Source organism: Pygoscelis adeliae, unplaced genomic scaffold (genome assembly GCF_000699105.1).
Source record: "Pygoscelis adeliae isolate BGI_AS28 unplaced genomic scaffold, ASM69910v1 Scaffold77, whole genome shotgun sequence".
Taxonomy (NCBI): domain Eukaryota; kingdom Metazoa; phylum Chordata; class Aves; order Sphenisciformes; family Spheniscidae; genus Pygoscelis; species Pygoscelis adeliae.
In genome coordinates this window covers 4455117-4479722 of record NW_008825216.1, presented here as the reverse complement: position 1 = coordinate 4479722, position 24606 = coordinate 4455117, and the positions used below count along the sequence as shown (strand labels likewise).

Genomic DNA, 24606 nt, shown 5'->3' with positions numbered 1-24606 from the left:
TTACTTGCTGCAAAACAGTATAGCAAAGGGTAATAATAGCATATGTGCATATATGCCTTGGAAGGTACATTTCATTCCCAGGTGATTGATTTACTTTACGGTGAAATGCTATAAATCAAGCTCTCCAGTTATTTGTCATGTCGTATCTGGCTAAGCATTACTGTGGAGCGGGTATTGGTTTTGCTGATGTATACTATAAATCCAGTTTTCTTGAATATAACTGTATCTTACTGTATAGGTTTCATTAGAAAACAAAGAAACAAATAAGAAACGTAAAAATAAGAAAAGCAAAATAGACAAATGGAAAGAACCCTTCACTCAGAACCTCGGATACTGCTTTGCAGGGGGGCTGTTTTTAATTTTTAATTGAATATCCTCACTAGATCATAAAATATGACATATTCTGGTATAAAATGTAAGGTATAAATTCTTTGAAAGTTCAGATATTTTACTGTCATGTGTGAGCACAGCTTTATTAACTGTCAACAGTTACGTTATAGTCTTCATAACTGTGTTTTCTAAGACAGTACAGATTTTTTTTTTCCCCAGTTTGTTTATGTGGTAGACTGTGGCATCCCAAAATAATCCGGTAAACCAGGTTTCCTTTGTGACACTGACTGTTAACCAGGGAAGACAGCCACGTGCTTTGGCAGCTCAGCTTGTTGAAACATCACTACTGATTTTTTGGTCAAAACTAAATAAAGTGAGGCCAGCAAAAATCACCCTGTGGAACACTGAGTTACTTAAAAATTAAGACGTACTCCTCTCAATTACAGATAATTCATTAGATTATAGTATTTTAAGAAAATGCTGAAGCAAAGTTATAGACAATATTACTAGCCTCAATCATGTCAAAGTCAGCTTGTCGTCTAATGTGTTTGAGAGAGATTCTTGAACTTTCATATAAGTGTGTACTCTCCACCTGGTAGCTATCTTGATTAAATTAGGGTGCCCCATCCTTGCAGTTCTACTTTGTCTTTTTGTGACTAATTGGGCTTGATTTTCTCCCAAGTCTCTGAGGAATTGAAGATGGGTTCTAGTTTTCATCCCAGAAATGTTCCGTACTTTTAAACTGACTGCAAATTATTTTGCCCAGGTGACATGTGAGTGATGTGGAAGTTGCTATGATCATTATTACATAGTTAGATACAGATCTGATTTCTAAAATATACAGTAACATTTCATTTCTCTTCAGACATGTAACACCTGCTTGTTCCACTCCTTATGATACCTTGCTGTATTTTTCGCTTGTTGATAATGTATGTGCAAAACCTTTTTATAACACCAGAAACACAGATGATAACAAAGAGAGAGAGGTGTGTGTGCCGGGACCTCCCTAACACCAAGTATCTTGATGAACATGAGTATGTGTGCACCTGCAGGCTTGAGTTCCTGACCTATCCTTTTTTCTTCTTCTTCTTCTGCTATCTGGCATGCTGTGCAGTGCTCCCTCTTAATCACTATGAAGGAAAGAAACACCTACTAGATTTCAAGAAAATTGAGGTGATTAAAGTTACAAGGTAAACCCCAAAATTCAGTAGTGTTACCTTTTGTAAGTCAGCATTTTTGGTAGTTATCCCATCAGAATTCTTTTGTAGATCATTTCTCACTTTTTCACCATAAAAGAAGCAGAGAGCAGGGGTTAGAGTAAGGGCTCTGCTGTCTTTTCCTCACCTCTGCATACTTCAGTTTTGCCATCTGGGAAGATGTTTTGGAGTCTTTTGTAGAGTGCTCCGGTGTTGGGAAGGTGTTCTGTAATTGCAGAGCCTTCATTTGATTCACTTTTTGTAAGATAATGAATGTTCTAGGTGGACAATCATGAAAAATAATAATTAATATTTAATGTGGTGCCTGTCATTAAAAAGAAGTCATCACAGGATATGACACAACAGTTTTCAGAATTCAGCGATAGCAAGCACCAAGAAAGCCTCTGTCAGCAGGCTGTAACTCATTACCATGCATTGAGATAGCCTGTGGTCCAGGAGGCGAATGTGCAACGTGTAAAGGACAAAGCCTTTAGAAAGCTAAATAAACTGTGCTTTCATTTGAGTTTTAATTAAATGCTGTATTTGTAGAGCTTCAAAAATAATTTGGAAACTTTAATCTTCATTTTAAATGTCAGCATTAAGCATCAGTGAAAGTCAGCGTTCGAATGTTTTTTGTATTAATCCAAGCTGGAAAGGATTTCTGTAGCAACAGGCAGCTGGCTTGTACACAATGATCAGATCATTGTTATACAGTCACACACGTTGTTGTGCAGTAAGATGCCCCTTAACTGCGTGTGATACTGTTGTATAGTATCTACCGGTAGAAATGCTAACTCTTTAGCTAGAGATTGTAGCATTTCAGTAATGCTACAATAATGCTATTTCAGCTTAATGCTTATATGTATTTTGCAGTAAAAATATAATCAGAAAACTAATATTACAGGTAAAAGAAATCTAAGCAACCTCTTTTCAGATAGATTACTGAAAATAGTATCTAGTAATAATAATGATCTTATGGCAGAGTAATGATTTTGCACTTTATTCTATACATATGTACATACCTGTGATACTAACTATTGCACTACCAAAGCAATATGCCTATCTCAATTTATTTAAAGATTATCAATACTGTTATGTGTGATAAGTATTAATGATTTTCCAATAATGTTAACATCAAATTTCTTTGCTTTTCAGCCAATGAATGAAATGTTGGCTAATTTCTTACAGACTTTACAGTTGAAACAAGTTTTGAAAGAGGAACTGACTATAGTTAGCACGCGTTACCATACAAAACGTCAGTGGGGTCTCTTGTTTCCCCTGCCCAAAATCACTTATAGGGTTTGTGCCAAAAAAATTTCTGTAGACTCTTGAATTGCTTATAGATCCGTAAGAGCTTGACAGAAAAGTTTGTTTCGATCTATAGTTAGCCCTTCAGTTTTAGAGGCAGTATTCCATGTGGATTTTAACTGGGAAGCCAAAGGCAGGCTTTAATAAAATGTATTCAAATTTAGCTTTAAATATTGGGTGGCTGCCACTGCTCCATTATAAATGCAATTGAAATGTTTCATGTGTGTGAAGCAAAATTATGTAATTGTTCAGCTTATATAACTTTTTAATGTGCTATATGGTTTTTATAAGTTCCATTGAAATCTTACTGTTTATATAGCATGTATCTACCCGTATACTTAATAATTTATCTCTAACAGGTTATGGAAGACATTTCATTTGGAGCAGAGGGTCATTTATCTGAGGTAAGTGTTTTCTAGGCAATGTAAAGTGGTGGTATTGTACAGACTTTTCTGGGTCTCAATTAGAACTAATGACACTTGTTTTTATAATATTACCTTTGGGTAAAAATTGCTAGAGAGTGTCGAGCACTTAGAAAAGCAACGCAGGCACAACTAGAGTGGGCCCATTCTTTTTTTTCCATTGAATATAATGGCAAAATTGCTGTGTATTTCAGGGAGTTAATAGTTAAATCCTGCGCTAGTGCTTTTAATACATACCAACAACAGGATGGATGTGTTGGGGAAAAGTAGGACCAATAATATTTAGCCAACCTCACTGTAGCACTGTAAGGATGCTTAGGGATGGAACAAAATCATGATGCTTTACTTGTTTCCTTGTATACCACTAAAAATACCTTTGAATTTACTTTTGAAGTATAAAAACCATACTGCAGCAGAATACGGGGTAATAGGAATTTCATCTGAATAAAAATACTGGATGTTTGTAATTTTACATTATTTTCATAAATAAAAAGTTGTCAGATCCTAGTCTATATATTTAAGAAAGTCTAGGATAATTGAGTAATATGAGATGCATTTCCTATGAGAGTAAGTGATGAGAAAAATCTACTTACATACAAAAATCTGTCTAGATACAAACTAAGAGTTTAGGTAATATATGTGTAAGGAGAGTTATATTGGTTCTAAGAGCTGTACTGATTCAGTCTGGTCCATTTTCATATTGGTATGCCTTGGGTTGCAACTTACATATTAAGGAAATTTAGTATCCAAGCATTGTGTCCAGCTAGCAAATTAATTACACGGGTAGGTAACCCTCAGTTCACCTTCCATAATAGCATACATGCCACCTGTCAAGTACAAGTGACAAGTGCTCAGACATGCAAATATTAAATAAATAAATAAATAAATCTGCAGTTTGGGGTAACTATTCAGATGAGGCATTTCTTTGGATTCCCACCAATGAATCCAAAGACTGTGGAACAGCTGGAATGCTCCAGGAAAGATAATCTAACTGCATGACCGAAGTCAGATTGTTGACCTTGTGTACAAGGAGACTGTGACGTGAGAGCATGCCTAGGATGGACTGCTTGGCTGTGTGTGAGTTCAGCATAAATAAAAACAGGAGGCCTTGAGAGTGAAGGCTAACTTTGCAGAAAATGCAAATAGCCTTTCTTATCAGTGAACTTTGCTGTGAATTAAAGCAAAACTGTGCAGGTGCTTGTGTCCACAGATGACATGAAATGGGGGGCAGGTAGTCCCACGGGATAAAGGTAGCAAAAAGCCCTACTGCCAGCAGGGCAATATACTGAGGGCACATTGGTAGTGATAGCTGCCAAGACAGCAAAATATTTGCTGGAAACTAAAAATTGCCTATGGTCTGGACCAAAGCAAATGAGAGTACAACTGCAAGCTTGTGTCCAGCAGAGACCTGCACTGAAAACTGTAGTACGGCCCAGCCCTTGACTGAAGAAGTTGTTCTTTTGCTTAACAGGAGATATGCTCAGAGCACGGGAGTGTGATGAGTGTGCTGCGTTTACAAATGCACTAGAGCTCACAGGCATAGAGGGCTGCCACTGTAGAAGTGTTCACTAAGAGCTTAATATCTTAAGAGTCCTCAGAAGGAGAGGAACTCTGCCCTTTTGAAGTTTTGAGGAAAAAAAAATGCATAAAGAGAATAGAGAGCAACAATACAAATAAAGGAAATGGAAATTTGCTAGAACACCAGACTCTACCACATTGCCACAGCTGGACTGATGTTGACTTGTAGACAGCTCTATAAAAGCTCTGTGAAACTGTCAGCACCCTGTACCATGTCAAGGCTTTGCCTAAATGTTCCTTTGACATTCTGGTCCCCTAATCCACTCTTGTCAGTCTCCCCGCTGCCTGCAGGAGAGCACCCTGTTAGTCATTCCAGATTGTTGCATCTTAGTGACTCAGGAGCAGAGATGGAAGTGAACAATGCTAGGAACCACCTATAAACGATACCCAGCTATGCTGACTCCTAGCACAGCAGGGTGTGGACACTGGAAAACAGTTTGGTGCTTCTGTTTCTTTTCCAAGTCCTGGCCCACTGTGAATTTTTATTGGTAAGTCAGTAAATACCCTCACCCTCCCACAGCAGGAACTGGAATTGTCCCAATTATATTAAATGAGCCAGTGAAGTAGTCTGCACTGATTTTAGGAAGTCTGCACTCAGGGAAGATCTTCAGTCTGCTAGAGATGAGAATGGGAAGACTGCTGTCACCCAGACTGCAGCAGGGTGCTGGAAGGCAGTGGAAAGCTCTATTCCTGCATAGATGCTTTTCCAAGGACACTCCTCCATAACTGTAATGGAAGGTACACGAGGGGAAGAATTGCCAACATCAGGCTGTAAATTTGATGAGTCATTTAACACTCCCATGTGGTGGTGTATCCCTGCGGAGGAGGAAAGGGGATCAGTGCAAGCAAAGGGAATGTGGGAAAAGCGTGTAGTGGTGGGAAGGAGGTAGCTCACAGTTGCAAAACAGCTGTCTGGAAAGCTTTGTGCCTGAATTATTGCACGTGAGAAACTGAGGAGCATGCCATAGTGCTGCAGTCTCCTAAATATACATAAACAGGCCGATGGAACAAGCTGGCAGTCTGTAAGTGGAAGCTGACAAGAGCAAAAGTAATTGGGAAACAATCTTGATCCCTCTTCTGAGAAAAGGCGGATAACCACCTCCATGAAAGAAAAACTCACCTAAACAAAATCAGGGAAGCAACAGGTGAGTTTCTGTGGGACCAACTCTGTAGGAGGAGGAATCAGCAGATAATCTTTGGTACCCTCCAGAAGACATCATGTTTATAGTACAGCACCATCTTCTTTTGGTGCAGAAAAGAGCAAATGCAGTAACAGACGACATGTCTATGTCAGCAACTCTTCAGTGGCCCAAAAGAGTTTTGAAAAGGAAAGGACAAAAATGTTCCTAAGGGTGAGCCTGAAAGGGTACTGCACAGTGTAAGAGTGAACCAGCAAGACCACTGAATACACTAAGCTACTGTAAGCAAAAGACATGCCAAGTGGCAAGGGAGTTCAGGGATAAGCTGTATGTAAGGGATAGGTGAAAGAAAGCATGTGTGTCTTCTAATAAGAAAGGTGAATGAGAAACTAATGAAATGAGAGCAGAGGGCAGAAATATATTTTCTTCCTTATTTTCTTTGCTTTTGGTCTTTCTAAAAATGATAAACTGTGTCCATATATGTAGTGCTCTTAGTATTCACTACAAGGTAGCAAGAGACGAACACAGTGAAGAATCCTTAGGCAAGTGACATGTACTCAAGTCAGGCTAGACTGATGAAATTTCTTCTGAGTGCATAGGAGCCAAGAAAAACAATCTCCAAACCATTAACAAGCTTCTTTGAAAACTCCTAGAGGAAGCTTGGAGTCCCAGGGGATCAGTAAAAGGCAGACTTGGTATTTGCCTTTAAAAAGGAGGTAGGCCAGGAGTTTATGTGCCAGTCAACATAATTTCAATTAGGATTAGAATTCCAAATGCTCTTGGTAGATTGAAAGCATAGCCTGAAATCAATAAGATGGGATATGTTAAAAGACAGGTGCAAATTACATTTGAGGAAGAAAAAATGTTGGATTTATGTATACAGATGCTAAATAGCAGCTAAGATGACAATAGTGCAGAAGCAGAATCTAGGGTTATAGTGGACTACAAACAGAGTGGGATTAATTACCTTCACCCTGTTGCAAGAAAGGGCAAATGTCATTTGCAGCCTCAGCTGTAAGACAGAAATAATTACTGTGCTTAGCTGAGAATGTCAAAGCCTCCAGAGGACTATGGCACTGGTCTGGGCACCTCACTCTGTAGAAGACAGGAACACACTGAAGGAAGGAAAGGGATAGAAATAAAAGCTTTTAAAATCCTGGTCTGATTGAAAGTCAAAGCCTTCAATCACATTAAAAATAATGATAAAGAGGACAATGTTTAGTTATTGTTGTGTGCTATGTAAGGGTAAAATGAAACATAACCGTCTTGGTTTGTAGCAAGGAAAGTTTGCATTAGGAAAACTTGCTCACTGCACAGCCTGTAGCAGGCTCTGCCCTGCAACCGAACCACAAAATCCCTGTCAGCTGCTAAGAGCTGTGTAGACAGACACCGGCTGAGGACAGTCACAGTGGGCTTGGTCTCACTGCAAGTCACAGAGCGGGCTTTGGTGGTCCCTGGTTGCTTCCTGGTCAGCCTTGCCATGATGCTAGGATGGCGTTGGTCATGAGTAACACGCCTTATTTTCAGAGTAAGAGGTTATGCCTGTTCTCAGTGGCCACTTTGCACTCTCTATCTATGACACCTGCCCAGGACAATGCACACAGGGCAGGAAATCTGGGACGCAGAGCAGGGGCACATGCTTCTGCCACCTGCACTTTGGAAACTTCGTGGCCGTCTGGCTCGTTATTTGAGGGCACGTGTGCTTAGCCTGCGTGTGACTGAAGCATCTGCTCAAACAAGACAAACATATGGATGGTTGCCTTTTGTTTCTAGAAATTATTTAAGAGATGCCCTGGCCTGACTTTGTGGAGTTTCAAGTGCTCGCAGTTTCCATTGACTTCTGCAAGGGGTGGGAGTAAGCATGCAGCAGTTCTACCAACAATAAGTCATTGTTCTAAACCTTGCGCCATAAAGTGAAGTGTCTGTCTGCAAGGGCAACTTTTTGTAGTTGTTATTTATGTTATTTTGAATGATTTTAACTATTATAGGAGAGAGAGGATTTAGTATAGGTGTAAGAGTTTTGGCTTTGATGTTCTGCAGAAGGTCTTCTAAGGCTTTTATTTTACATGTCTTATTGGGCTTATGATATTGCTACTTTGAAGTAAAGCAGCTCCTTTTTACAGAGTTCTCTGTAGGAAAAATGAATTTTAAGGCTATATCTGGGAATCCTGCTTCTCAGCACAACCACCAAAGACTCTAATAGACACTCTAATCCCTAATAGGCTTAGATTAATCTAGCTACTAGAATACTGATTCTTCTATATAAAATTGCTGAACTAGATCCAAGAGAGCATGGAAGGTGATTGCACCGGAAAAGCTGATCAAACATTTTCCTTGAGTAATGCCGTCAAGGAGCTGTTGCTCATAGATGACTAAAATGACTTGTAAAGGAGTAAATTGAAATGCAGAAAACTAAAGTGGAAGCCATTCCCTCTGATATTAATTCAGTGTGCTGATGCTCTAGCTGTGCATCAGCTGGAACATTGTCTGTTCTTCCTGTTTCTCACATCAGACTCCCGTATCTCTGGAAGAGAATGAGAATTTCTACTTTGTGTGAGAAGGCAGAAGAATTTCTTCAGTTACCACCTGAAGAAATAACAAATCACACTGACATTTGTGCTGTTTTCACCTGCTTAAGGATTTAGGGGGAGGGGTGGAGGAAATCCCAGCCAGCTACATCCGCTGTTCATGGAAAAATCCATAAAGCAATACTGCATCTCAGCTCTTTCCCGACTCCTGCAATCTCTCCTAGCTACTTCCTAAAAGTGCTGTTAGTGCAAAAATAACCGAAGAATTCTTAAGACTTACAGTAGCTTGTAGCATTGACATAACCTACAAGCTTGGATGAGTTGATTTTATTAATATGTTGAGCTGGAGGCAGAGTCCACTCTTCTCTCAGATGATGTTGATCAGTGTAAAGTGCCACTTTCGAACTGGGAGCTGTTCTGAATGGTTTGTGTGTCAGTGACAACTGTTTGCCTGCCTACGTAGACAAATGTCAAATAAAAATGTTACTAGTGACATTACTAGGCATGAAAGGCACTAAGAGAAATCTTTCCTGTCTACTTCTTTGGGTTATCAAACTTCTTTCAAATGAGGGCCTGGGGGCAGAAACTGTGGAATTGATTGAATATTTAGAATTATTCTTGTATATTTTTGAGAGCAGTATATATTTTTTTATTTCATTTATTACTCTTCTTGATGTTAACTAAAGTTAAGAGTTCTCTGCGTGACCACATCTTTCCAATCCAAAATAAGAAAGGCCACATATATATATTCTATAAAATCATAATGTATATGATGACCCTTCTGCTGCATTTTTCACGTGATGCCTGCAAGTAAGTTCCTGAGAGATGATGCTTGTCTAAACTATGGAGGAACTTCTCGTTTCAACTAAGAAGGCAGCTGTGTTATGTAGGTGCAAAAATAGTTTAACCATACACTATTATTGCTGTATTAAAGAGGAATTAAGCTGCAAAATACCTATTAGGGTTTAAGATTAATAGAATATAACCCCTACCTTTTGGGGCTATTTTAGTGACACTGTGTTGTGGTTTAACCCCAGCCGGCAACTAAGCACCACCCAGCCGCTCGCTTGCTCCCCCATGGTGGGATGGGGGAGAGAATCGGAAGGGTAAAAGGGAGAAAACTCCTGGGTTGAGATAAAGACAGTTTAATAGGTAAAGCAAAAGCCGCACATGCAAGCAAAGTAAAACAAAACAGGGAATTCATTCACTGCTTCCCATGGGCAGGCAGGTGTTCAGCCATCTCCAGGAAAGCAGGGCTCCATCACACATAATGGCTATGTGGGAAGACAAACACCATCACTCCGAATGTCCCCCCCTTCCTCCTTCTTCCCCCAGCTTTAGATGCTGAGCATGATGTCATATGGTGTGGAATATCCCTTTGGTCAGCTGGGGTCAGCTGTCCTGGCTGTGTCCCCTCCCAGCTTCCTGTGCACCCCCAGCCTACTCGCTGGTGGGGTGGGGTGAGAGGCAGAAAAGGCCTTGACTGTGTGTGAGCACTGCTCAGCAGTAACGAAAACATCCCTGTGTTACCAGTGCTGTTTCCAGCACAAATCCAAACCACAGCCCCATACCAGCTACTGTGAAGAAAATTAACTCTATCCCAGCCAAAACCAGCACACACTGCAGTGCAACCATAGCCATATAGTTATGATTAAATGGGTTTCGAGTGCTTAAAGACCTAAACAAGTTTGAGCCGATTTTTACTTAGATTTCCCTGCCTTCCCATATTGTTGTAACAATTCTTCATTGAGCACATTTTCCTAGTACTCATTGTTCATTTATCTTAATTTCTAAAGTAAACAGGATTTTTGTTGCATTTTTAGACAATTCATTATACACTCAAAATCTGATCATTCAGGAAGAATGCACTATATTTTTTCACATGAGATAGAATGGATGTTTTACTTTAAGTGAGAATCTAAGTATTCAGTTGACAAATGAATTAAAGCTAGTGAGTTAAAAACTATAGTCTTTTATTCCTAAGCATGTTTAGTGTGAGACCAATGCACCAGTAAAGTCCTTGCCTGGAATTGCAGCGGGGCAGAAGCTACCAGCCAAAGCTTAGAACCCCAAAATACAGGTTAGTACTCATGTAAAGCACCGTGACATGCCTTTGCTACAGAATGAGCATTCACCTGAAGTCCTAGGGTCTTGGGGGCTTGTTTGCTGGGTTTCTTCCATCCTTCCTGGGACCTTTCTTTACCTGGCTGCAAAGTTTTATTTAAAAAGGAAAGGAAAATGTCAAACGTGAGGTCAGATTAGGTAGCAGTACACCAATAAGTATAGTCATCTAGCTGCACTGCGACTATGCATTTCAGGCTGAAGTTATATTTTTATCTCGGGTTTTCAGGATCTGTGCACCTTAGAGCTAGGCCACACTTGCAACTTGGAGGCTGTTTTGCCAACCAGGTATCTAAATGCTGTCTCCTGTTGCCAGCATCTTTCAACCCACCTGAAGTTCAGTGAGGGGGTAGGTCTAAAAGGCCCGTTTTGCCCTGTACATTCACTGACACGGTGAATAGGGAAAAATTTTACGCTGTGGATCTTCACAACGGGGCTAGGCAAATCCAGCCAGTGTGCTTATCGTTTAGATTAGCGGCTCAGCGAACTCCTTGTATTCGCATATACGAGACAGGAAATGTGTGGGCAGTCCTAAAGTGGAGGAAATGGATCTTCTCTTACAGCAACTGATGATAGTGCTAATTGGGTGACCGATTATCTAGATAAACGTTCCTGCCATCAACGGTACCCTAAAAAAGGAAGGGGTACCCTACTATAATGCGTATCTTTATAATGTTTTTTATATTTAAATATACTTAATGGCACAGGTATTCAGGAGTGTACTGTAACATGTGCTTTTTTTATTTGCTGTCTGTAGTAACTGATGATTTCAAATCAGGAGTAGGAGTGTCATCCTTGACAGCATGAATGTGATCCAAAATCTCATATAATAGTAGTTCTTGGTAAAAGCAGTGACTGGATCAGACTAAAGTATTCAATATCTTGGTGTTATAAGAGAAAGAATCTGCTTTTTATGTGTCGCTATAAGATACTAGTTCTTCAGGATCTCTACAGGACTAATTCATTTTATCGGAGTACGGAGTCTGTAGAAGGAGTCTGGGTTGAAAACTTCACTTATGGCTTTTGTCTGTCAGAGCAATACTTAGGAGTTTGTTCTTTAATTAAAAGCTGTTCTTCCAAATTAACTGTTCAATGATTGTGTAGCACTGAGTGCTTTTGTCTTGTTTTTCTTGCGTTTGAGATGATGGTTATGTGAAGACATTATTTTCTTATGTGTAATTAACTGTTAGAGAAAAATCAGTGTTCAGAAGTGGAGATTTCTCTAGATGGTCATCATTTTAGATGTGCTTTCGGAGTACTGACTCTTCTAGCCTGAGACCTAAGTTTTTAGACGACTGTCATCTGTTCTTGCATGCATGTCACAGAATGATTCCCTAAAAGCTTTCTATTGATACAAATTGCCTGGGTTTTCCCACTCCCTAACAGCATATGGAGTCCTGCTGGTGTACTGAATAATGATTTAGCAGCTGGATAGAAGACTTGTTCCTCATCTTCTGTCCCTGTTCTTGAGAAAAGGACATTCCTAGTTGCTGTAGGGAGAACGTGTACCTTCTCCTCCCCTGTGCTCATTTTAAAAACAATGGGTTGTTTTTATGTCTACAAATTCTGTGGAGTGCCGCTGTAGATTCTGATGTTTGGTAATGACTCTGAAGGTGGCTGCTCAGGTCTCGTGCAGAGAGCCAAGGACTCAGCCAGCTGGTTCTCACGTTGTGTTTCTCTGTGTCTAAGCTGCGGGTGTTTGCAACATAACCTCTCTTAACCAGCTCACTTGTCCAGGATTCGAGCTGCAGCTGGGTGCGTACCCATGCGATTTGCTGGATAGCTGTGTCTGGCAGAAGACCTAGGAAAGCAGAAAGGTCAAAGCCCTGTGCTGTAACAGAGGATGTGCCAGCAAGCAGAACTCTTCTGGTATTTGACTCTGTGTGTGCGCTGTGCGACACAAAGTGTAAGGATAGCACAGAACTGAGGTCTGGTAAATGTGTTTACCAAAAATCAGATTGTTTCACAGTGGGCAGCATTCCAACAACTATTAGCACGATTTCTTTGGAAGGCCTTTGATTGAAGGCTTGATTTCTCTTAAACAACCACTGGTGGCTGCTATTATAGCAACAGATCAGTGCAAATGACTCAAGTGCTTCTTTAAAGGAGAAAAACTTTCTGAAGATGGCCACATGTGCAGCCTGCTTTATGGACGAGTGCATAGACTAGGTCTAGAGAAAATCCAGTTTTCTGCATTCTAGCTGATGAATGACTCCAGTTTTTTCAACATGGCTCCGGCAGAACTTCATCTTGGCCCTGTAATCTTTTCCTTACAGATAACCCCTGTCATTCACTGTAGACAGCACTATGATGCCTTGGGAGGAAGAGGAGAGGCTTGTCTCAGTGCTGCACAAATTGGTTGACTTTTAATTCCCCCCACCCCCCCCACCCTCTCGTATTTGCTGCTTATTTGGGTCGTTTCTCAAAGAAGTACTCAGTACAAAATATAAAAGGTACAAATTACCCTTTTGCAGTATATCTGAAAGCAGACAAACTTATGGGAAGGACTTTGCAACTGGTTTAAAATACTTAGTTTAAAATAGAAAAAGTATTTGCCTGTATAAGTTCTAAGTAGAGAAGCATTATTTTTGAAAATTTAGTCTTGTTTCATGATAACACAGTAAAAAAGTGTAGTTTCATCCTGTAATCTCTAAGACTTTGATGCATTTTCTCTGATCAAAGTTGAGCAAAGTCCCTAAGTATTCTAGCCAGATTTTTCCTCAAAAAAGTAAGTACGTTTTGTGTTTATAAGAGATACCAAAAGTGGTGCTGCTTGAAATATTTAAAGTGTAAATCATATTACATGACCAACTTGAAATTTAGGAACCTAAATGGTGTAGTCAGCGTGAGATTTCCCTCCCCTGCTGTGGTGAGACAACAGGGAAGAGAGAGCACCGTTCAGTCTTCACACCCCTTTAATCCTCTGCTGAAAGTGAGATCATGGCTTTTTTCTGCTGGGAAATAGGCTGAGACCACAAGCTCATTCCATTTCGTATAAATCACCAATTTATTATATAGTAACAACTTTTTGTCTCTCTAATGGGAATTTTGCTTTCAGGCAATGTCTTAGCACTGCAAAGTATCATATCCCCCTACAAATATTTTATTTTCCCCTTAATTTGATGCAAATTTAATGTAGAAAAGTGCAGTCAGCAGCAAACATGCTTTCTTTTCTTTTTCAACTTCCTGTAGGAGTTCTTCATATTTTCTGCAGAGTTGGGAGAAAAATGTGAAGCAATAAGTGAGAAATTGGTGCATCTGGAAGATCAACTGCAGACTTCCGCCTGCAGAGTTGATGAAGGAGTTATTCATATCCTTTTCTATATAGCTATAGATATGTACCAATCTATGTAAGTACGTATGTGAAATACTTGCCTTTCAGATTCACACGGAATACTAGTTCTTAATGTAGATTAAATACATTAAGAAGGGGAGAATTGATTGTCTTGCTGAAGTGAGCATTTTTGTTGTAACAAGTTTTCCTACGGTGCATTTTCGCTGTGGTCTGATCCAGCTTTAATTGATTTCAACAGAAGTTAGTTCTTTGTAAATTGAGATTAGGCACTGAAAAGCCTTTATTCTACTGTTAAAATCCTTTTGTTTGTAATGCTCATATAAGTAAATACCTAGTGCACCAAAAGCTGCATGGATACAAGCATCCGTGCACCTGCATTTCCCAACATGATTTAGCTAAATTAAATGCTACATCATTGACTCAGATTGTGTATATTGTCACATGTAGTTTGGGTTTTTTCTTTAAAAAAAAAAAAAAGGGCAGCAGATGCATCGTGTGGCATCCTATGCAATTTAATCTGCCTCTAACACTCCAGTGCAAGTAACCAGATGAGATGGCGTCTTATAAAGCACCCTTATCTCTTTCTGTGCTTCATCTGTCATTCAGTATCTGACTGAAGGTTGCTTAACCTTTGAGGCGTTTGTTGGGCCTACATCTGTGGACATTTTTCAAAATTTAAGAGCACAGAGTATTGTTTCATTTGTAGCTTTCATAGAAAAACTTATCATAAAAGAGATTTTGTTCTTCTAAGAAAGGGGAAAAGAGAATAAGAACCAGTGAGGCTAAAGAAGATGAGAGTACTTAGCTGGTTAGGTTTTAGTGGAGAAGAGGTGGCAGGGAACGGGATAATGAAGAAAGATGAATAAATTCGGCTTGGACAGATTAGCAGAGGAGCCCTTAAAGACACCTGAAGGTGAGTTGAGGTGATGATGGTGCTAGGAAAGATTCAGTTCCTCCTAAACTGAGGCAGGCAGGCCTGCAGGAAAGAGTTTAGAGAAAGCGTAATAAATGAAGTGTGTGGAAATACCATTGTGTTTTAGGTAATTGGGCATCTATTGCCAGCTCATTGCAAAATTCCTATTCTAGAAACTTGGTTTCTTTAAAGGTATCAGAATGATAAACTTTAAGGGGGGGTGGGGGGGAAGGTCCTGAGGGGGGGTTTGCATCAGACGGGAGAAATCCAGTCACTAATTTGTTACTGCTTCAAATCTTTCTTTTCTAAGCGTTTCAATGTACAGAAAGATTATTTTCTTGTATTTACCACAGGCCAGTTTGCAATATTCTTTTAATTATATTTACAGCGTGCGTGCTCATCGCAGTTGTGTTTCCCTGATGCTGTTTGTGAGCATTCTTTCCAGAGCTATATGGATGTGTGTGTCTTGTGTGTGTGCAGAGCATCTAATTCCTTCCTCCCTTACATATATTTGCTCTCAAATGAGCTTTTCTCATTGACCCTAACAGAAGAACACCGAGGGTTGGAGTTACGGGTTCTTTGCAGTGGACTTAAGTTCATATTCAAACCAAACAGTCAGGTCTGATCACAGTTATAGTTTACTACGTAAGGTGAAATAAGCTGAAAACTGCTTTTTTGATTCCTGAAGAAAATACACTACAAGTATGTAAAATACTAGTATTTGTATTTTCTATGGAGCATGCATATTTCTTTGTAGCTGTTGAAATTGCAAGAGTTAGCTGAAAAAATAAAATCTAATCACTGAAAGTTCGAGAAGAGTTGTAGATTAGTCTCGTTCTAAGCCACGGTTGTCTGATACAGATCTGATTTCCTCTATCAGTGAAATTCAGCTCACGTTATCTAAATACAGAAATGCACGCTGTGTGATATCCTGGTCCTAGCAAGACCATCAGTCAGAAAATAAGAAACCATGTTTAAAACATAGGGACATACAGAGAAGCAGTTCAGCAATTCAGCTACCCCTCATTAACATTCAGTTGCTATTTCAGAGGTAGTCCCGATCAATGTGCATAAAACGTTACCATCTGGTACATGTAATCGCTGTGCTGTACTTCAAAAAGGAATGAGAAATAGCTACCACAGTGCTACAGACCTGTAGATTGGTTTTTTTAAATAAAAAATGCCCAGTGCCTATAAAATAAACTTTCACTCATTGGTAACTTGCCTACATTGCAGGAACTAGCACTAAGATTGGTGCCAATAATTAGCCTCGGTAGAAGAATTTATGATTAATAGATGGAGCTATTATTTGCACAGTAGTTTATTTGGTTTTAAATAAAACAATTTCTTATCCCAAATATTGGACAAATATGCAGTCTTCACTAGAAATCTGTAGAACTCTGGGGGCAGGAGCTTAAAGATCTGGAATTGTAATGAAAGCAGAATAAATTTTTCAAACTCTTGTTCGCTGGTTATTTTCACCCTTCCCCTCATCCCCCAAAAAAGTGCCTTACACACAAATGTTACACACTGTATTTGGTCAAAAATCTAACTGGGGGCTATACAGATGTAAATTAGTCCTGTCGTCTGATTATTAAAAGACTTTTAAAGACTCCACTGAGAAAAATAAATTCCTGATGCTCTCAAGCCGTGTGTGTCATAGCTTTGATTAATAATTAAGTTTGTATTAGAAGAGAAATCCCAGATGTCATTGTTTTTCATTCTATGTTTTGATGGCATAGCACACTTAAATCAACCATGCTGCTCGTTGTAATTGCCAGCACGACCTGAACAAAGGAGAAATCCAGTGATACTTCTTGGTCTTGTGTATAGGCACAGACCCACTTGGGATTCTCATTTATTATTGAAGCCTTTCACAGCAAATATTAAACTGTACTTTTGTATAAAAAGCATCAAACAATATGGGGGGGGAGCTCCTCTGTAGCACTGTGACATATTTGCTAAATTCAATGTAGTATAACCAAATAAACCCACGGAACATTCAATTATAGTTAATCATTGGAGAGTGTATGAAAACAGTTCACATCATTAATTGGAAAAACCAAAGGATGAGAGGTGACTCATTCTGGTGTTTGCAGAGCTGATGAGAGGTGTTACTTTCCTGACAGTAAAGGCCTGGAATTCCCAGTAAAATTAAATGGAGCCTATATTGCAATTTCACAGTCTTTTTTGTTCTTAATTAGCAGTTACATTTTGATAGACAATTTGAATGCATGTAATAATTCCTCCTGGTGAAAATGCTTTTGTTGGAAGAAAACCTGGCTGGACTATTACTATAAAAGCAATCTGCATTCCTTGCCCTAAAATGGGCATTTTAAACAGTTATTTTGAAAATAGAATATTGTGCCTAAAAGTTCATTAGGCATAGCAGGCCACTTTGCTAACCCTTCACCTTTATCACGTGGCAGGCTGTCATACAGGTCTCGCTTTACACCAGCGTAGGTTTTTGACAGAATCAGGAGTGTAGAATTTAGCCCCGACTGTACCTCACTGAGGAATCTCATCCTGGGTGAACCTGTAAGAAATGTTGGGTCCCACAAGAGTGAGAGGTGGCAATGGTGCCCTCTTTGATTTTATTTTGCATGACAGGAGAGTGAGCCCTTCCCAGTGTGCGTCACATTGAGAGAATGTGGTTCCACTTGTATTGTTCGTGCCACGATGGAGGTAGGTCAGTATTTCCACCCATGTATTGCAGCTTCTTTGCCTTCCGTTTTCTTCTGGAACAAGTGATTTGGAGATAGTTGATATCCAGACCACTGAAGTGATCCATTTTTCAAAATGTTGCAGTCATTCTGTTGGGGTTTTTTGTTAAGTAGTTTTTGGGGGGAGTATTTTGGTTTTTACGTGGGAGGGGTATTATGATAGTTTGTAGAAACACATTCATGGATGTGAAGGAGGGAGACAGTAATGGAGGGGGGAAATGGGAAACTTCTAATCTGGTTTCAGTACTGCAAGCACCTCTGTATTTTGTAAGGAGAAGTAAGTGATGGACTTCCAAAAGCTGTTTTGCTCTCTTGCTGTGAGACCACACAGGGCTCATATATGAGCAGTAGGAACTTGCTCGGTGGCTTTCCTTCATTCCCAGGAGTGCACTTCTAAAAGGCCAAAACCCAGGTCATTCCAAATAAATATTGAATTGTCTTGCCTCTTCGCTGGTCCTTTGGCACATAGCACACACAACCACAGAATTGCTGAGTTGGAAGTGACCTCTTGAGATCATCTGGCCCAACCCCCTGCTCAAGCAGGGTCACATAGATCAGGTTGTCCAGGATCATGTCCAGTCAGGTTTTGAATATCTCCGAGGATGGAGACTCCACAACCTCTCTGTGCAACATGTTCCAGTGTTTGACCACCCTCACAGTAAAAAAAAAGTTTTCTTGTATTCAGATTCAATTTCCTATTTTGAAATTTTTGCTTGTTGCTTCTTGTTCTGTCAGTGGACACTAGTGAGAAGAGTCTGGCTCCCTCTTCTTCATTCCCACCCTTCAGCTATTTATACACATCAGTAAGATCCTTCTGAGCCTTCTCCAGGCTGAATAGTCCCAGCTCTCTCAGCACCTCCTCATATGACGGATGCTCCAGTCCATTAAACCAGCCCTGTGCTGGACTTGCTCCAGTAAGTCCATATATGTCTTGTACTGTGGAGCCCAGAACTGGACCCTGCGCTCCAGATGGGACCTCGCCAGTGCTGAGTAGAGTGGAAGAATCAGCTCCCTCCACCTGCTGGCAGTGCTTTTCTTAATCCAGCCCAGGAGGCTGTTGGCCACCTTTGCCACAAGACGCGTTGCTGGCTCATGTTCAGCTTGCTGTCCACCATGAGCTCAAGGTCCTTTTCTGCAAAGCTACTTTCCAGCTGGCTGGCCCCCCTGTGTGTACTGGTGCCTGGGGTTAGGAGAGACACATGCGGTTATGTAGTGGGACATCTAGCTGAGCTTCTGTCTCCAGCCATGGTAATGTTCAGCTGTTAGAAACAAGCAGAATAGTTAACCAGGTAAAAAAAAACCCTCTTTCTGGTTTTTTCTGTTCTTCAAGACTTGATTTCCTCTTCAGATGTCCAAAATTGCTGTTATTCTCCAAAATCCTATAGGCCCTTACCTTAGCTCTGTGGTAGTCCTTGACTGTCCTTCCAAGGTCTTTTGTCTTACAATACACTCTTAGTTTCTGACCTTTCCTATAGGAAGGCAAATGGTTTGTAATACCTACCTTTTGTCTCTTTTCCCTAAACATCTGTGCTAAGAGAACAGAAGATACATTGACATTGATGAGCCCATTTTTTCCAAAAATTAAGTAAATCTACAGTAATTAGATCTGCTTTTTATCTCCTTGTAAATCATGGACTCTGTCATGATGCTCAAGTTTTTTAAAGCAAGGAAGTCTAACGGGTGAAAAGCTTCAACCAAGACAACGTTAGAGCTGCAGCATTGTTGCAGAATATGGATTGTGTTTGTGTGAAGCTGTTCCCAAGTACTTTAATTTACTGAGACATTGGAGAGTTTTTGCCAGTTTTTCACAGGAAGACAGCAGGACCAGGAAATGTTCCTAGTTGAAACTTGGTTTGGCTCCTGCCTTTGACACTGGCTCAATATTTGCAGCACTGGATAGAGAATTTAAGCATGAAGGACACATTTGCATGTGGACCCATGCAAAACTAAGTTTTTTGCATTTTTAAAATGGGTGAAGCTGTTTATCCAGACACTAACCTCTGTATATGGGTAGAGATTCCGTGCTCAGCCATATACCTTATATTTTGCCTAGCCATAAAGGCTTGTTTGACAGTTACTGGTCTACAGCTGGTTGTGGTATTATTTATGAGGTTATTGAAACTTGCTGTAGCTAGACTATGCAGTCATCTTCCTTGTTGCTCCATCTTTCTGTTGGTTAAGTTTCATTCTCTGTCTTCATTTTCTTCCATCCTTCAAGATTTCTGATCCACTGGCAGTGAAATGTTTCAATTTTGCTTTTTCTGTCTACCTGAAAAGAATTTTGTCATCACTTGGGATATTACAAATAACAGCATGTAGTCAGAGACTGCACATCAGAAGTAATTAAATTTCAGAGGCTTCATGGTGTTCATAAACTGAAGAATTTCTGTTTTACCAGTTAGGTTTTCAGCAGAGCCTCATGATTAAATTGCAGAGGGGTGGACAATCCAGGACCACTTATAAGAGGATAATAATGTTTCTTACTTCAGAGAAGATGAAAAGCATAATTAATTTGTCCTTGTACAGTGCTTTGAGATCCCAGGATAGGAGAAGTTTTGTGTGTACTGCTATTACTTGTAATCAGAGACAGAATTCCTTTAGATTAATAGACCTCTCCAGAAATGAGAAGTATGCACGAATACTCCTGGTGAACGTATTAAGAGTAAAACATCATAGTAAATGTATGTAAATACACAAAGACGAAATTTTGAGGAACTGATAAAAGAATCAAAAGCAGTGGTGCTTTGTATAGCTTTCCCATGGTCCTCTCTAGTCGCAATCTTTCAAAAGTAGCAGCTCACTTCTTACAGTCACGTAACCTGAGGGTGTCTTTTTTTCTTGACATTGCATTGACATCGAGGTCGAGTAAAACCAACATTTCATAATGGATGAGCTCTGTAAAGGATAAAGCCTGTCCTTGTGCGTTATCCTTCCTGTGCCTTGGATTTTTGAAATTGAGTTGTTTCAGTGTCAGCCTGTTTCATTTCCCTTGTAGTGAGTTTCTGGCTCTCTCAGAGATCGTTTGATGACTTACTGCTAGAAATGAACTTATTTCTCTCTCCCTTGACCCGCTTGGGTTAGCCTTTTGGCGTCCTTGCCGTTCGGCCGTACCTGTACAGGATGCCTCAGTGTGGATGGGGTGGGCCCTAGGGCTTGTTCACGTAGACTTGGTCGTTGGTTTAGAGCTTCAGCAGGCTCTGACTTGTCTTGTGCTTGCTTTGCTCTCCATGTAGTGTAAGCTATGGAAGAGAAGGTAAGGCTGGTTGTCTCATTGAGCTACACCAGGTCCTTGTACTTGATTCAACAACAGATAGTCTCACTCACATAAGATTATCAGCAGAAAGGCTGATGTACCGATAGTACAAACTGTGCTTATTCCCAGAAGAGACTAGTCATCAGAACAAAAAGCTGTACTGCCTAGGAAGCCCAGCCACTTAAAAACTTGTGCATGTCTCAGCAGTTACCTCTATCTCCATGCACGTCCTACCTTCATCTGCCAGTCTGTTCGCTGCTGTGCCCCTTGTATTCTTGTTGCCACCACCTGACACCTTCCCTCTGTCATTGTGGAGCTGGGGAAAGAGGGAAGTGGAAGGTCTCTTAAGAGGCCGAGCCGTTAGCCATCATTTTCTTCCTGAGTGCCTTGCAGGAAAGCTGAACTAGACAATGGCAAATAAAATGTGGAAAACTCTCCTTTCTTAACCAAATGAAGGATTTTTACTGAATTATCAGATGCTTTTCAGGTGGCTTTTTTCCTTTTAGTGCATGACAGCATGACCTTGCTACTGCTAATCTCTTTGCTTTTCAACTTGTTCAAAGCATTCACTGTGGAGCCTCGTATAGCTTTATATTTGTGTTTTTTGCGCTATAATTATACTGATAATTCAGCTAAGATTAAAGCCTTCTGGAAATAAGTAGAGCAGAAACACTTTCTCTGCTATAAGCTAATTTTGCTACTTACTTACCTAGATTCCCACCCTGCCTTGCATAGCACACACTGCCAAGTTCGCTAATGCCACACAAGCTGTGGTCACTTGGTTTATGTCTCAGGCTGCTCCTGCTGCCCTGTTGCCTTCACCAGGGGTCTGATCCAGCCAGGTCTGTGTCTCTGGCTTAAAAATCCACCCTCCATCCAGCAGGGAACTCGCGGCTGGTGCTGCTGCCTCCACGGTACAATTTCTTCATCTCCTTCCTTCCCATGAGAACAGTATCCAAGCAGTATCCCCCAAACCCTCCCTTTTTTAAAGTGCTAAATAATGCTACTTGAGAACTTCAGTTTGTCTGGATTTTTTTTTTAAAGCAAGTGTGAGAAATGTATTAATATTTAATCGAAACAATTTGGAAGAACTTGAAGCTACAATTAGATAGCCACGGCCATCTGTTGTGAGCAGCAGAACAAGAATTTATTTAATAACTTGGAAAGAGAAAAGGGACTGCCAATCACCTATAGATTTATTCCTTAATAAAGCTTGCACAGTCTCTGCAGAGGGAGATCCAGGTGGTGAAGGAGACACTCCAGACCGTGCTGGTGCAACTTCAGCCAGCCAGGGACGCAGGAGAAGAAAAGGCTGGAGACTTCCTCTGTGACAGCTGGTATCCAGGAAAACAAGACTTGAAGGAATAATGAGCAGAAAGAGCTGGTAGGATGACATTAATTCACAAAGGGCTGCTTTTAGTAACTGAATACTGTTTTACCAAGCCTCAGGGATCTCTTCTCTCCCTGCATAACTAATAACTAAATCAATTACGGAGAAACAGAGCCTGGAGGTCTATCATCAGAAGTATTCTACACAGCCTCGCATGTTTTGGCACAGATTGGGAAACAGCTTTCGGAGCAGAGCATCCCCTGTAAATGTGTAGATTACAAATTGATACATTTCAAGTGAGTCTGCAAAGTTGCCTTTAATGTCAGTGAAATGTTCTCCTTGAAGACTCGTAAACAGTATCTGTCTTCCTTACTCATGATTTTTTTTTCCCCGATTTAAAAATGTAGTGTTAAAGCTGGAACATCTAGTATTTCTTGAAAAATAGCTGTAAGAATAATAAGAACTTTTTTTTCCTTTGGCTTTAACAGCTTTCTTACACTGAATGTATTTTCACATTCCTGACAATAATTAAACCAATAGGATGAAATTCAAGCTAACCAAGTTCCTTCAACTGAAATTTGGACCTCGTTTACTCAGTGGTATTGAGTACAGTGGAGGTGACTAACAGCAGCCCCTATAGCAGTAGTCTAACTCTTTTCATTTAGGTATTAATATAAACTTACATTAGTATTACAGGGGTTGTAAAGCACAAAAAAATTACTATGTATGTTGGTGATTTGTGTTCCTTGTATTTAAATATTGTATGGACAATAAGTAAGTCATTTGTCTCCTTGTAAAGTTTATTACTACTATTATATTACTTTGATCTTCCTTATAAACTTCAGAAGGAATGCAGGTTTTTTTGCAATAGACATGTATGTGTATATATACACATAGTTAAACGTGTATTTTTATAGGAAATAAAAGCAATGTTCAATGGAAGCCAACTAATATAAATGACCTGTATTTAGATTGTTGTTCAAAACAGTTAATGCCTTTAGGAATTCATTGTGTGCTCTTACTTGGATACCAGAATAGCTCTGTCACAAAAATTTTGCTTCTGCCATTGGTTGCAGAGGGAGAATTTAAAAAAAATCTGATTTTTTTTTTTTAAGCCAGTAGATGAAACGAATGTCTTCCAACTCAGTACTGTACTTTTTAATACTATTTTTCTGACATTTTTAGAATAACTTACTTTCTGCTCTTTCAATTACTCATTTTATAGCCACATGGTGAAGGTTTTTGTAAATTTCGAAGGTCATTGGACTACTAGACCACTAAGATTGTGATTATTTTCTTTGTGTGTTTTAATACTAGTTGAAACTTCAACCTCAATGTTAAGTACATAGGGAGGGAGGGAAAAAAGTGCCAGGCAGCTGAGACATACAACAGGATTATAACTGCATCCAGGCATATATGGTTGTCAAACCAGGGAAGCAGAGCTCAGGTGGTTTCTGTAGTCATCAGATCCTCAAGGGTGGAATTACAGCCCTGTAATTCAGAACGTGGTTGACTTTTCTCATTGTATAATATACGGGTCAGCATCCGTGTTGCAGTAAAGGCTCTTGGATCTTCACCTTGCATGGACTCTGCTACTCGGTTCCCATCCCCAGTCTCAGATGGAGATCTGCTGCTGTTCTGTTTGACAAGTTTCTTTCTCCAGGCTTTGCTGGACAGTCCCTACCTCCCCACAGTAGATCTGGCACTTTCTGAAACTCCCCTGGACGGATGAGCAAGGCTGCTCTAGGCAGCCTGACAAGTGCAGGCAGCAGCCTGTGGCACTGACGTTCAGCCCATGCACAGGACCAGCTCCCCTGGGAAACCCTGGCTGGGCACACATAGCCTGGCTGCCTGGGGATGACTGTCAGCCAGAAAGCACTCATGGAAACCCACGTGAGTTCAGGTAAACAGAAAAGAAAGCACACTGACATGGTAGATCTCTATTACAGTTGTTTCCTGAAGACCAGCAGAAGCTGCTTGTGGGTTGACATCACAGAGGGCCTGGGTACTGAGTTTCCAGCAGTGAGCACTTATATAGGGTGATGAGGACACCCCAGAGACGATGGCCAGTACACTAAGGCTGCATGACCCCCCTCTCCCACCCACTGAGGGGTGTGTGGAGTTTTGTCCTTTGAATAGGTAGTGCCTGTAATGTAAATAGTTGGTGGGCACTGTGCGTGCCTTAGAGCCGGGATCAGCCACGGACGAAGCGTGAAGTCTGCCTACTTGCAGCAGCAAGGGCTCATCAGCAGGGATGGTAACCAACCATCACAGGGGCAGAACAGCACCCTCGTTCTCACTAGCAAGGTTTCTTGAAGACATTCCCATTCAATTAAAAAAACCTGTGTGGCTTTTGTGTTTCATAGCTTCAGAGCACCACTGCATTTTAATAAAAATGCAACTTATGCAACCACTCTAATAAGACACTGAGCTCCTGAGGAGAAGGGAGACTGAGTCAGTCATCATTCAT

At 40.4% G+C, this 24606-nt stretch overlaps 1 protein-coding gene across 1 annotated transcript in view; it reads left to right on the top strand.

Moving 5' to 3' along the window:
• DISC1 (disrupted in schizophrenia 1) overlaps nucleotides 1-22912 on the top strand; it is a 185832-nt gene extending 162920 nt beyond the window's left edge. Inside the window, 4 exon segments of the mRNA XM_009329171.1 lie at nucleotides 3194-3238; nucleotides 13815-13925; nucleotides 22019-22123; nucleotides 22125-22912. Coding sequence (XP_009327446.1) covers nucleotides 3194-3238; nucleotides 13815-13925; nucleotides 22019-22123; nucleotides 22125-22166 — 303 coding nt within the window. The 3' untranslated portion in view covers nucleotides 22167-22912.
• The last annotated feature ends 1694 nt before the right edge of the window (nucleotides 22913-24606 follow it).